We start from the raw sequence: 15,161 nt of genomic DNA on the forward strand, positions 1-15,161 counted from the left end.
CACAGCTAGCAGAGGTTTAGGAAAGCCATGTCCTGCTTGAACAACCTGATCTCCTTCTATGATGAGGTGACCCAACCAGTGGATCAGGGAAAGGCTGTGGACATAGGCAACCTGTCTTTCAGTAAAGCCTTTGATGCTCTTTCCCACAGAATTCTCCTGGAGGAACTGCCAGCCCATGACTTGGACAAGTGCACTCTTCCCTGGGCTGACAGCTGGAAAGCTGGGCCAGAGAGTGGTGGTGAATGGAGTTCACCCAGCTCTAGGCCAGTCATGGGTGGTGTTACTCTGGGCTCAGTGCTGGGGCCTGTCCTGTCTAATATCTTTATTAATAATCTGGATGAGGGGATCAAGTGCACCTTCAGTCAGTTTGCAGGTGACACCAAATTGGGTTGGAGTGTTCATCTGCTTGGAGTGTTCATCAGAAAGGCTCTCCAGAGGGATCTCTGGACCAGTGGGCTGAGGCCAGTGGTGTGAGATTCAACAAGGCCAAGTTCTAAGTTCTGCACTTGGGTCACAAGAGCCCCAGCTACAGGTTGGGGAACAGTAGCTGGGAAGTGGCCTGGCAGAAAAGGACCTGGCAGTGCTGGTCAGCAGCAGCTGAACATGAGCCAGCTGTGCCCAGGTGGCCAAGAAGGCCATTGGCATCCTGGCTGGATCAGGAATAGTGTGGCCAGCAGGAGCAGGGCAGAGATTGTCCCCGTACTTGGCACTGGAGAGGCTGCACTTCAAGTCTTGTGTCCAGTTCTGGGCCCCTCACTACAGGAAAGACATTGAGGGGCTGGAGAAAGTCCAGAGAAGGGTAATAAAGCTGGTGAAAGATCTGAAGAGAGAGTCATATGATGAGCCACTGAGGGAGCTGGGGGTGTTTAGCCTGGAGAAAAGAAGGCTCAGAGGAGACTTTGTTGTTCTCTACAACTCCTTGAAAGGAAGGTGTAGCCAGATGGAAGTCAGCCTCTTCTCCCAGAGAAGAACAGGATAAGAGGAAATGGCCTCAAGCTGCACCAGGGAATGTTCAGGCTGGACAACAGGAAGTATTTCTGCACTGAAAGGGCAGTTAGGCATGGGAACGCTGTAGAAATTTTTCCGTGGATGGCAGGGACAAGGAACTCTGCAGACCTGAGATGTTCTAGAAATACGTGGCTTTATTATTACAAGGGTCATGGGTGAAGAGGGCCTGCTTCCAGCCACCAGCCTCGGCTGAAGCAAAGCCCTAAAGAGAGAATGGGGAGAGAGAGATAAAGAAGAGAGCTAAGGGGTAAAAATGGGGTAGGAGCAGGGGAAAAACATGGAGAGAAAACAGGAGCAAGTGAGGTGAGAGAGAGGAGACGAGATGGGCCAAGAGAGGTAAGGGAAGAAGGGTGAGAGGGCCAGAGAAGAAGATAGGAGACCCAGGAGAGGAGAGAGGTAAGGGCAAAAGAGCCAGGACAAGAGAGGAGAAGAGAGGAGAAGAGAGGAGAAGAGAGGAGAAGAGAGAAGAAGAGAGGAGAAGAGAGTGATCCTCTTGTTACAATACATTATATCTCTTTTTGTGTTGAATATCCTAATTTACAGTGACCAACCGGCGTGAAATACAAAACCTACAAACTTTGCATGCAGCCTATAAGAACTACTACATTACCATGTCATTTTATATTCTAAACTCTATAGACTTCTTTCTTATGCACTTGTTCCCGGATGTCTTTGCTAAGGTGGAAAGGCAACATTCTTGTCTTTTGTTTTCCAGTCTTCAGCTAATCACTGTCTTCCTGCCTGCCATGCACACATCTCAAAACTGGCTTTCATTCCTATTTCACTCATGTTTTACATCTACAGTATTTCTTACCATGCAGTCATATTCATAAGTCCTTCCTGTCCCTTCTTTCCCAACAGAACACCCTGCACAGGGATGTGGTGGAGTCGCCATTCCCACAAGTGTTCAAGGAACAAATGAATGTGGCACTGAGTGCTATTGTTTGGTTGTCATGGTGGCATTTAGACTCGATGACCTTTAAGGTCTTTCCAACCTTAATGATTCTATGAATTTCTTAAAGACTACTTATGAATTTAAGAGTCCTTGGCCTCCAAACCCCTGTTCGGATCATTAAATACCCCCTCTACTAATCTAAAATCTTATTCAATTCCTGAGTAACAGGACACAGAACAGTTAAACCCTTTATGATTATCTATTAATTCAAAGTAATGCCATTTTCTTCTGTTTCCATTTGAACTGATCAGGTGATCAGACACTAAGCGCTGAATTCAATTAACATAAAAGTTCTTCTCACGAAGCTTAATTTAGAACTATTTGTTCCCTTTCAGAATAAAATAAATCTTCCTTAACTGCATTTTAGCATAAAAGCAAATATACTATGTCCCTTTATCCACTAGTGCTTAAAGTATAATACATACTACAGTAATTTCCTATTATAATGGAATATTTGCACAGGCTGCAAATTTATCCCCGAGGAATGAGGAATCTAGTGAATGGACACATACATTTATTACACTGAATACTCGAGGTAATGCTGGCTTATGATATCAAGCCAACAAGCTCGATGATAGCCCTGATATAATTATGTAATTAATTAGCTCTATCATAATTTTTGGTTTATGACACTAACTTTTATGTGCCACTAGTCAATTTAATGGCATTTTAAATTGAAATAAGGCCCCTGAGAGAGATGCTACTTACTGAATCACAAATCTTGTATTCAGGTTTTTTTTAATTTCAAAAGATGACCTAATAAAATTGCTTTATAATTAAATCCATTCTAACAACTTCTCCTATGTGATTCTCTCTCTTCTCCCATTTTTAATTATGAAAAAAATTCCAATCAGAAAACACTCGCCATCGTAATTATATGCAAAAAGCAGCGGTCTCTTTTTGTATCTCTTCCTGCTCCCTTCACTCAGTATTGCATCCTGGCTGGCTTTCCTGCAGAATTTTACTAGCATCCTCCAGAGGCAGAGAGACGAAACTGCACCTTTTACGCTGAAAAGCTCGATAAATTTGCTTCTATCTTGTTTGAAAAATAGTCAAGGCGTGGGAAGAAAGGGGAGCAAAGCCCCACGTACTTTCTATTTCAGACAGACATTCACAAGTGTTCTGGTATCACAAGATGTGGATCTCCAGCGAAGTAACATCAGATAAAGGAGGGAAGGGAATCCATGGCTCACCTCCGCCCATAGTGGCAGAGTCCCTCTATGTCCCACCTCCTATTTCCAGCTGAAAAGGCAACCCGGCAGTGGGCATTGGCACCTCCTTGGGCTGGGGGTTGTGATGTCGTCCAGGAGCATTCCTTACCATACAGGCACCTTCTCTGCCTGGTGCTCCTCACATGGCAACTCATCAGGATCTCAGCCTGACAGCACTGTAAGGATACATCCTCCACCCACTGCTTAAAACAGTGGTATTATATTGAGTAAGGAATGTGAGCAGGTAGAAACAGAACAATCCCTATAAAAGCTCTTCTCATAGGTTTTATTCTACACAGTGGTTGGTGTACCCAGCAGGAGCACAGTATCACTGGATGAGAACAGAGCTCAACGACTCCTTTCTGAGGTGATGATGACTATTGCATTGAAGATACCCTAAATGTATGTGGTATTTAGCCACACAGAAAGCATGGCAAACACAGAACAATACTCTGCTTCTGAAAGCCATCACACCATTTCAGCCACTGATGCCTGGGAAATGGATGTGTTGGAGGTACTCAAGATGACACACAACAGTTAAGAGAACACTTGATAATACTGGATAGTACAGACAAACAGATAAAAATATTATAATTTCTCTGCAGACATAGTCATATTCTGTTCCATTTCTGCTCCCTAAAAAATAACAACACACAGATATTGAGCACAAATGGAACTTAAACAGTTTGTACTTGTGTTCTTAAGGCAAGCACATAATTTTAATAATGACTGAGTTCTAAAAAACAGTGATATTCGAAGTGAAGTGAAAGTAATAGAATTATTGTCAATTTCTTACCATTTGCTGTGCTCTTTTTGAAGTTATCTAGAAACTCTTCCAGGAGCTGTGACTGGTTTGGAGGGGGCAGCAAACTCTTTGGGTCCCTGGAAATATCCCCATCTGACCAGGACACACATAAGGGTTGCTGGGTCCCGCAATGGCTCGTTCTCACTGTAAGCATTACACTTCTCTCTGAAAACAGTAACTCCATCTGCCTGAGATCAAGATCAGACACAGCCTCTCCATTTATGCTCAGGATTTCATTGCCTACTCGGAGCCCTGGCGGCATGTGAAAGCAAAGAAAGAAAAAAAAAAAAAACCCCACAGTAATGTAATATAATATAAAAAGGGCCACAACCCAAACCTTATGCTGGCTTGCCTTTTATCTTTTTGGTTTGAATTCAAATAGCCTAATTCTACAACAAGTCCTTTAGAACCAATGGGAGCTTTATTTCTGCTATAATTATACAGATTGACCTCTGCTTGCTTACTTTGATAGGTGCTACCCAGAGTACAGCAATCAAATTGGTTTTGCTTAAAGATGCTACAGAATTGGGTGGGTGGGAGAGCAGCACAGCTTTCAAGAAGATTAGAATAGAGGCACCTCTCACAACCAGATACCATCACTATACAGCACCATAACACATATTTCATCACCTGTGAAGAACAAGGCACTAGTCACGCAGATCAAATTATTCATGCAAAGCTGCAACAACTGAGGATGAAGATTTTATCAGCTTTTATATAAATCTAAACAGTGGCAAGTGCTGTCTTTCTAAGTCAGCAAAACCAAGTAGATATTACCATCAGGTAGCAAACAAATATCTCTGTCTCCATTTCTCTGGGGCTATTTTTCAGAGAGCAGAACCCACGTGATCCTCCCATGTGCTGATGAAGAGAGGCACAGTTTTTGAGCAGCACAGTGGGAAGGTGCTCACAGAAATGTATGCAGAAAACTATTCTGGGGAGGAAGGCTTTTTGCCAGCAGAAGTGGAAACAATGGGTCATAGAAACTGATCAAGCCCATGAAGCTCCCTAGTGTGAGATGAACTCTTCCTCCAGTTTGCTCCTCTGTGCAAAAGCACTCGCTTGGATGGCTGAACACAGACTTTGTCTCCAAGGGTGAACAAGAACTGTCCCCACTACATTGAAAGGATAATTCAGTTACTCTGTGGACACTATTTTTTCTACTATTACATATTTTCCATGGTTTTCAGGAAAGAAAACTGTGAACAGTAAAAGCCAAGAAACATTTCAGACAGCATTACTAAAGCTCCTTCAAGTTTTTGGACTCAAAAAAGATAATGAAGAATGGTTTTAAACACAAACAAGATACAATACCTTCCTTGTATGCCAGTCCATCAGGGAGAACATCACTTACAAAGATATGGGTGAGATGCTCATTTTCAGCAACTTGGGCTGTGACAGCAAAGCCTGAAGCAAAAGAGGTTTAAATCAAATAAACTTACTTGGGAACATTTCCCTTTTATTTTCTGGACTTAGTAGACTTTACATGAGAAGAAAGATACTTCTCATGAGAACATACCCATAGAGCATATAGAAATTATCACATGGTTACCCAGTCATTGTAAGACCTATTAAAATTAGTAAGACTTTTCAACTCCCAGAAAATGCCATGCTCTGCTGTGACAAAAAATATGTTTCAAAAAAAGTATTTTCTACCTCAGCTCCATGACATTTCCATAACACAGCAGAGCCCATCATTACAGTAAGAGTTCTGCAGAGTGTCCATCAGACATAGAGTTGTATTAAACAATTCCAAAAACTGGAAACTCAAATTATAAAGCAGCAAACTACACTAGACTAATGAGTGGGAAAGGTCAGAAAATAATAATTTAAAACTGACTTGCAGCTAAAGCACAGCACAAAGCTGCCTTACAAAGGTACCCTTGCAAGGTATGTAATTATTCCTAAGCATAACTACCTCCCATGGACAAAAATCCTGTCAGAACTAGTTCCAAAGTATACTTTTGATACTGTGCCAACAGAGGATCCCACCCCAAAAATGCCAGACCTTCACCATTGCCTGACTGAGAGCATTTATAGTCTTGGCAAAGGACATCCATTTTTTCAGACAAGCCCATGCTTCAATTATTTGGCCACTGTAAGAAAATTACAAAGTGGACTCTTCCAAAACATAAGAAATGTACTTGCTAGTGTAAAACAATCAGTTTGGGTCTTTGCTATAATGCCTCAAGTTCTTTGCAGACTCACACTTTGAGCTATCAAGGATGGCTCTATCTGCTCTCAGAAACAAAAAAGTCCTGAAGAGAGAAAGTAAGCAATGAGAAGAATAAAAAGAATTCCTGAGAGCTTACCATAATCACTTATGTTTTCAGTCTTTGTAAGATGAACATGATAAACATTTAATGGACAAATTTCTATTTCATCATACACCTGTTAGAAAAGAACAGTAGCAGAAGTCATCAAATTATGAAAATGCAAGCATTAAACCCCAGATACAGCATGAGAAACAAGCACAATATTCTTTGCATCAAGACTTGCTGTCTTTACATAGAGAACCTTGTTACTGTGTAAGCATCACTGGGAGTGGGACTAAAGCTAAAACCCACCCTGGAGTACAAGCTGACACTTTACTTTTGTACTAAAAAGCCTCATTCAGATCTTCAAACATTTATTGAAGAAAGTGTTTCCAGTGCCTTGCCACTCAGAACTGTGAACCAGAATGACAGAATGCAGTCCCAGAACAGCTTTAAAACCTTATTTTAGATCTAAAATTCTCACATTTGTAGGTGATAACTCAACTGCAGCTACAGACATCACAAAACTTTATCTAAAAGGAGTTACACTTTCCTGGTCTACTATGTATTCATATGGTTCAGGAGCACAATACTCAGTATTTTCATCAACCAGTCTTCTGAGTTGTAGACCATAGTGTCTTGGCTCCAGCTGTTTCATCTAAAGAAGAAAAAGAATGGAGTTTGGAATTCATTATTTATTTCCAGAATCCTAGAAGACAGAGAAGTGACACACACAACAAGCTTCTAAAATAGTGCAAAAGCAATCTCAAAAAGTAATTTTCTACCTAATTTTGTAGTATAAACAAAACTAGATGCATTGCTTAAAATATAAGGTTACAGTGCTATTTCCATTTTGCTTTATGATCCTCTCAAATCCTTTTATAAGCACTATATCTTGGCTATTAGATTAACTGAGCACTAATATATGTTTCCAAAGATATCTCAACAGTCTTCTGTCCTTTTGAACTGAGCACTCACAACCACCTTTTTCTATGACTACTTCTAATGATTCAGTTCCACTCAGCAGCTTTTGCTTCTGATGTAGAAAATGTGTGTACATGTATGGGCAGTCAGGAGCGGCGATGGGATGGCAAGCAGGTTCCCTAAGGGTTTGCCTTTATTAGATTTTATTTTTATTGCTGGGTTTCATCTATGATCAGAGAGTTTCCCCTATTTTTTTTTTTCCACATGAGGTCAAAGTAAAGATCCTGTCTCAACAGGAAGCCAAAGGGAAATAGGGATATTCCCAAAAGATATTAGCCTGAAAGTGCTGAGCCCCTGATGGGAGGCTATGAAAAAGTCAGGATACTGGTGAGGCCATGGCACAAAACCTTTCATTTCAGCGTATTAATAGACCACCAATTCTAAAACGGAAGGAAGCAACATTTCCAAAAGAAGTGGACTGAGAGTCTTCCTGAGGGTTATTTAACCCCTTTAACATGTCTCAGCAGCTTACAAAACCTAACTCTACTGAGTAACTGGGGAACATTTATTACATGCTGCAGTTTACAAGTTACTTGTGTTCTGTATCCTGAAAAACTGAATTCAAATGCACAAGTTTTTTTATATGTGCTATCCAAAAACCTCATATGGAAAACAGAAATTAGAAAAGCATAAACCTCATAAAGCATGGATGAAGGGGAAAAATAAAGCCCTAACAACTCTTCTGAAGTTTAGCCTTATCCACATAGCATTCAAACATTTTCTGTTAAGAAGAAAGATTCCTTACACTCACCAGAGCAGAATGAAAATGTAAGAAGGAAAAGAACCAGGATAGATGAGCAGAAAGTATTCAGCATTAGAGAATGCTTATGAAAAGCTTTACACACAGAATAGAAAGACAAAATAAAACAGAAAAACATTTAAGAAAAAAATCAATGAATTTAAAATGAAATTTTCATGCGATACAGACAATGAAAATTAAAAGTCAGCATTACAATTACAAATATTTTGGAATGATAGAATAAGAGAGGTAAGGAATTTCCTTTTCAACTTAATTTTATAAATTTCATCTCCTCCTTCAGGGGTCTCGCACGGCACCCTAAGGACCACAGATGTTCTGGCTCTTTCGTGCCACCTGGTGGCCCAGTCGTGTATCAGACAATCCCTTCGGCCTGACAGGGTACAGCCAAGTTTTAAAACATAAAGCCAAACATTAAACCTTTTCTCAAGTATTCAGTCTCCACCGGGAGAAGCCACGAGAAGATAATTTCTTCTGAATCATGCCCTGGAGATGCATTGAGACTTGCCTAAATGAGAGTGCTTTTTTTGATTTTAAAAACTATAGTTTACTCTGGATTGTTAAAAACTTTCTTTTCTTTGTTGTTGTTTTTTTTTTCCCCCACCCAATATTAGCACATGAAAAGAGCTATTAAATTGGCCCTTTCCTCCATTAAAGCCTAGAAATTCATTAACTTCAAGCAAGTTCAATGAATTCACAGGGAAATTCACTGTAACCTATGCCAAAAGCTACAGCTGGATCTTGTCCGGCACAGGACTCCTTTTTTCCCTGTTTTTCCCTTTGTGAAGTAAATAAAAATATATCTACCAGTTGGCCAGAAAACAGAGCTTGGGGGTAAAGAGTTATTTTTCCCAAAAAGCTGTCTAGCATAATTTAAGTGACTCAAATAACGAAGTTATAGAGCTAAGTTCAAGCACTGATACATATGGAGGCAGAAATGTTAGGTATGTCACAATGCTCCAGAGGTGCTGGTGTTTCGTCTGTAGCTAAAACTGGTGTTTCCATTTTACTTTCAACCTCTGACTCACTGTTCTGTTCCATGATCTATAGCATTCCCTCTCAAATTGCCAGCACTGACTTTCACAAGCGAACTCATTCTTTGAAATTCACAGATAGAGCTTGTATTTAATTAAAAGCTTAAAAGGGCCCTTTCAGAAGCAAACCTATACCATAGCGTTTGTTTGTCACAGAAGTCTTAAATGTCTTAATCTCCTGGGTCTAACTCAACCAGTCTCTGTTGCTCCTCTGGGATTAATTTGCACTGGATAACCAGGTTTGCTGCAAGGACAAGACAGAGTGGGCACATGCTGAGACTTCCCAGGGCTGACAACCTGGCACACTGTCACTGCCCTCCAAGTACCCCCTGTGGGCTGTCTCCAGCAACACTTTTTAAAAACATTTCCACAGCCCTGCTGTCTTGGATACAGCATATAAAAATCACAACTAAGGAAACAGAGCAATGTGCCTTGAGACAGTGACAGGGAGATGCTTATTATGTATTATTAGTATTATACATTATGTCATTACTGCATTATTATATATAGTGATAATCTTATCACAGCTTTCCCTATTTGCCCAGCCACTGATACACCACGTTCCTTCTTGAGTCCACAGCTATTTACAAGGTGAAATTGTGCATGAAAAATAAGTACCTTGCATGCCAAAGACAAAACATCCTCCACCCTGTGCTCTGGCTTGAGTGTCAGCGCCACTGCTTGGCCATCACAGAAATGAACATATGTCTGTGTCTCCCAAGCATTCTCCTTCTGGATGCTCTCTGGCACTGAGCAGTAGACATTCAAAAAATCGTCAACTTGCTGCTGGAAATAAGGGAGAAAGGTATCACATATGTGGATGTTAAAACAAAACAAAACAAAACAAAAAAGTGCAATTACATTAGCGGTTTGTAGTGGCCATATATTCAAAAACAGTGCTGTGCATTTTCCTCATGGCAAGCCAAGGAGAGAGTTCTGTTACCTGCTCTCATTCACTATTGAAGACCTTATTTTCTAGAGCCCGGAGTGAACTTGCTGTGCTTTCCCATTATGGAATTTCATGTCTTTATCTCATACTAATCACTGATTTAACTGATTCTGGAAGTATGTAGCTACCTGGTATTATATTACAGTTGAAAATAATATTTAAGAAGAACTGACAATTACAATTTTACCTAACCTATATATGTAAAATAACACTGTAAACAAACAAATAAACAAATAAATGGAATTAGTGTCGTTTTGACAGAAAATGACAACAAAATTCCAGCAGAGAGCACTGTGGAGCAAGGCTAGCCATAACAAAATAAAGGACTGAAGAAGGAATAAAGTGCTCCTATTCTATTTACAGTTTGAGAACATGGTGTTTCATTGGCAGCAGAGGGTTATTTGCCTGTTTACCATTTTGCTCCACATTTTCCCTCTTTCCAATGCCACTCTGCTTGGTCAAATAACATCAGTCCTAAATAAATTCCCTGTCACTTTCTCACCTTTCACTTTCACACTTTTTCCCCGTACTGAACTTCAGGCTGCACGTTTCAAAGGAAAGCCACAAAAGAAGACAAACACATAGAGTTGTTCAGAATTTTGAGCTTCACATATTATTTGGGTCAGCCTATTCGTACATCACATAATTACCTATATCAAGGCATTTAAGTTTATGCAGATGAGGTCCCTTGGTTCCCCACGCAGTCACTGGAAAGGGACAATGACTCCATAGAATGGCAAGACTTTCACCCAAGGCATATCTTAAGATATCCCGAGCTGTTCCCAGGCATCCTTACCTCCTTCATGCTTTTTGTTAGTATTTTTTGTTTGTTTGTTTGTTTGTTGGGCTGGGGGGGATTTGTTGCCTACATAAAGACCCTTCATTACCCAGTTCTGCCCCCTCTCCACCAGGACACAAGCCCAGCAGTGCACCACAATTAAAAGCCACTGCAAAAATCGCACAAGAACTCTTTCCCTTGCTGCAGGCAACAAAGTTATTGACAACAATCTGTCAGTAGCAAGAGAGAAACCAATATTATTTTCTTTTTGCAAAATAACAACTGTGGCTGTAAAAACGATGAAGCAAGCAACCCTATCCAGGTAATTACCAAACAATGCAGAAATTCAGGTTACAGACAACCCAGATTGTGGCATAGTAATAATGTGATGCCAGAATAACACTGGTTTGGTGGAATAATATTAATGAACTAAGTCTATTCATTAATCTTGTCTGTCTGGCTCAGCTAGCCCCTTTTAACTAGTTGAACATGAAATTTCAATTAACATAGGTGATGGAAATCCTACTGAAATCCATCAACTTGTACATAACAGGAGTCATGTTACATACTGCAATTAACATAGTGTTGAAATCTACACCAGGTGAAGTTTGACCTTGGTGGCTGTAGGTACAGCCTGCTCATAACACTGCTGATGTTGAAGATCACTCCTGTGGAACTGTAGTCCTCTCAGCACTAAATCAACTGCCTGAGAATGAAGCCTGACCTATCTCCACAGTGTAAATAATAGAAGGGAGAAAGGGGGCAAGGTGGGAAGGCTCTAAGAGATTAGCACAAATGAATCAGGCTGAATTTCCCTCGTGGCTTCCTCCAGGGAAAACCAAGGCTATGGTTGCCTCAGCAAGGGAGGCTTGCAACTACTACACTGGTTTATTGCCCTGCAAATCTGTGCAACTGAAATAAATTTCACTATTGCCAGAGATGAAAAACAACATAACCTCATATCACTGAGGATTAAGGTGATGAGAAATAGGTTCAAGGCCACCTTTTGATGTAAGCTTTTGTAACAGGACAAAAAGCTCTGCAGCCAATGTAAGCTACATCCTTTCCTTGCCATGTACACTGATGCTCAAGCATACAATTTAAGATAAACTTCCCTCTGTTATTAAACATGACTGTGTTCCTTAACTGCAGTCAAGGAACCGTTGCTTCATCCACATTTTCCATCTCAGAAAATCTGACATGAAAAGGGATTTTTTTTCCTGTTATGCTTGCAGTGACCAATTCCACAATAGTTCATTCATTCATTGCCACATGAAGCTATAACAACCCATCCAATTTTCCAGAAAGAGGTGCCAGGATTTGCAGACTGTCACATGTTGTGCCACAGGGCTGCTGCTGGACCAATAGGTTACTTCATAATTTCCTCCCACTATTTGCCTCTGGTTTTATCATCCTTTTCAGGGAAAATACAGCTTCCCTGGCAGACTTCACTATTTGTCATTTGCTATCCTCCCCAGGCAGCATTTCATAAAAGTTTTGATGCTGCTTTTGGGTTTGTTTTTTTTTCATTTTAAATCAGCCAGTGAAACCAGGCTGATGCCAGAGTAACGGTTTTCGAACTTATGATGAATCATTTCTGAGTTGTTGTATGATTCACCAAAATGTCAGGCTCTTAAAAATGCCCACGCTGTATTTAGTACCCATTGAAAAAAGGTTCAGAAATAGGGTTGAAATAATAAGGAAAAAAAAATGTTTTTCTAGCTCCAGAGCGCTGCTCAGCATCTAAATTGTGTGGGTTTTTCTAGTCTTGAAAGACAACCCTGCTAAATTTTTTAATTCTGGCCTAAAACATGCAGCCATCTCTGGTGGTTCCCCTCTACCTGGGGAACAGGGCTGTGAATCCCTGCCTGAATTTGGAGAAGGCTGCTTTATCTAGAGCTGGGGCAGACCTTGTCTCTTTGCTGACACTTGACCAAAGAAAGAGCATTTCATTCTGCCTGCTCTCTAGTGCTTTCAAAACATTTCCATGTCTCCTCAGAGGGGTTCAGAAGGATTAAATGCTTCTGTTAGGCCAGAGGACAGGAGAACCACACCAGACCCTCTTGTATAAGGCAGCTCCATCAACCTCCCAGCCCCAAGGGGGTTGGCATCTAACCAAGGGATTGGTGTCACAGCCCTCCAGGAGAAACCTGCAGGGGCTGTGCCCCAAGAGATTTGGTCACTTCTCATGTGGCAAACCTTTCCACATGTTTGAACAGGAATGAATTGTGTTTGCTGTCTCTGAGACGGGACATCAATGACGTGTCACACCACCCACAATGGTACATTTTGGAGGAATTTGTTAAGTGTTCTCTACAGGAATTGATTTCAACCTCATAATTACAACTTATTTTGAAAAGAGAGGAGTGATTTGGTTTAAATAATTTCCCACTCCAGGAAATAACAGGCAAGTGGCCAAGTAACAAAGGTAATTCAGGTATTTCGATTCACTTTTTCAAAAAACAGACAAAATGTGAAGATACTTTCAGAAGGCAAAACAGTGTTACAGGATTAGCTGCTGTCAGTGGGAGAAGTCCTTCCAGACTGGGGGATGAAACACTATGTCCCAGGGAGGCTGAAGGAATAGAGAAGGACCATGACTGAGGCCAGGCAGGGCAAAGCACCAAATCTCCTCCTCCTGGGCATCAGAGAATATCAATCACAGCTATTTATTGGGTAATGCAGCTGAGGGATGCTCCATCCTTCTCCTTTACTTGGGCAATCTCCAGGTTTATATTAAATCTCACTTCTCTGATGAGATGGTCCACAGACTTTACATAGATTTTATTGCCATAAACTCAAAATACAAAGGTTCTGTTGAAGCAGACAAAGGGGAAAAACATATCTTGGGTTTCATCCCATCCCTGGAAACTATCAAGGTCAGACTGTACAGGACTCTGAGCAGCCTGATCTAGTTGAAGATTTTCATGTTTATTGTAGGGGGTTGGACTAGACAACCTATAAAGGTCTCTTCCAGTCAAAACCCTCCTATGATTTGCCATTCTGGGAAGGATGTTTTCAGACAAGCTTGGCCCTAAGTCTCTCCCACAGCATACAGACTGTATGCATTAATGTGTGAAGAGCTTCTAGGGGTTTTGTTTTTTTAAAGCTTACCATGAATGCTCAGAAACTTATGTCAAAGTGGTTTCATTAGCAGAGTTATAATCCTGTCATCTAACAATACATACATTTTATGAACCTCTTCAGGGTCTCTGAACTAGCCCCACCATTACCTTAGAGAAATGCCTTCAGGAATTCAAAAACATGATGATGCAGAATGAGAGCATATCATACCTCAGCAGAGTTGGCTGAATTCTGCACACCAGCAAATCCATGTCCTCCTGCTGAATCAAAAACCTATTGAAAATATCACAGATAAATAAGTAGGTTGAACAAATAAATACCTTTACATCTTATCTGTTTGGGGTAAATCCACTGAAAAAAAACCAAAACCAAAACCAAAAACAAAAAATAAAACTAAATTAAGTAATATATATCAACCTGCTAAGCCCCAGGGATCTTTTTGTACTTTTTATTGCTTTATTCTGACTATAAGTAATAAAGAAATACAAGTCACTCCATATAAAGAAAATTCAAGCAGTTTTTCTCTTTTAAACTACATGCATACTCTGATTCAAATATGTATAGAACATGTTCTTGTTTTTTCCTATCTACTATTTTGATAAAGATTAAAGTCATTTACCTTCAAATCATACACTATATTAGAATTATAAATTTCTCTCTTCAGGATACTGTTAGGGAGAGCTACAAATCTCATCATGACTTCAATCTCATCATGATTTCAAATCACTGTTGCTGGTTTGTAAAACCTTCTACCCTACAGTTTTTCATCTTTTCTAACCAGTTTTCTTGGCACTATCAATTGAAACTTTTAGCTTAGCTTTAAAGGCATAGTTGACCCAAACCCCACACTATTAAGTAATGGAAGTAGCTGACTACTGTGTCTATTTTGGGAGTGATGAAGGCTGGACCTGCGACATACATTGCCCACATGCTTTGGAAATTTAACAACTGGTATCTCACAAAGGCGCTGAGCTTTTTCCCCCCACCCCCAATCAAATTAATGGCTATGGATACAGATATTTCAGTGATAAGGTTGGTGTAAACACAAGGGTAGACCTATACATTTTATGTATGACACTGAAATTTGCAAGTTATAACATTACCCTCCTAAACTGTAAATATAAAAACCATTTTTTAAACTCCTTCTGTAGTCAACAAATTAGGACAATATCAGACTTACTGCTGAGCTTTTGGGAGGTTTTAGTATTTGCAAAAGCCTTTCAGACAATCCAAGACAACAACAAACTCTGCATTTCATACAAAATCCAGTTTCTGCCAATGCAAATAAAGGGTACCACTTCTGAACTTCCTGGTCTCACCCACAGATTTAATCAAAGTATT

At 40.3% G+C, this 15,161-nt stretch overlaps 1 protein-coding gene across 1 annotated transcript in view; it reads right to left on the reverse strand.

Annotated features, from left to right (window-relative positions):
* The window catches only part of TIAM2 (TIAM Rac1 associated GEF 2), a 139,917-nt gene that overhangs the window by 46,794 nt on the left and 77,962 nt on the right, over nucleotides 1-15,161 (reverse strand). Inside the window, exons 11-16 of the mRNA XM_083856087.1 lie at nucleotides 14,031-14,093; nucleotides 9,628-9,795; nucleotides 6,787-6,892; nucleotides 6,292-6,369; nucleotides 5,294-5,386; nucleotides 3,971-4,231 (exon numbers count right to left, since the gene is read on the reverse strand). Of these exons, the coding sequence (XP_083712213.1) occupies nucleotides 3,971-4,231; nucleotides 5,294-5,386; nucleotides 6,292-6,369; nucleotides 6,787-6,892; nucleotides 9,628-9,795; nucleotides 14,031-14,093 (769 nt within the window). The remainder of the gene's footprint in view (nucleotides 1-3,970; nucleotides 4,232-5,293; nucleotides 5,387-6,291; nucleotides 6,370-6,786; nucleotides 6,893-9,627; nucleotides 9,796-14,030; nucleotides 14,094-15,161) is intronic.

The sequence above is a fragment of the Zosterops lateralis genome (assembly GCF_965231275.1).
Source record: "Zosterops lateralis genome assembly, chromosome: 3".
In the NCBI taxonomy this organism is placed as follows: domain Eukaryota; kingdom Metazoa; phylum Chordata; class Aves; order Passeriformes; family Zosteropidae; genus Zosterops; species Zosterops lateralis.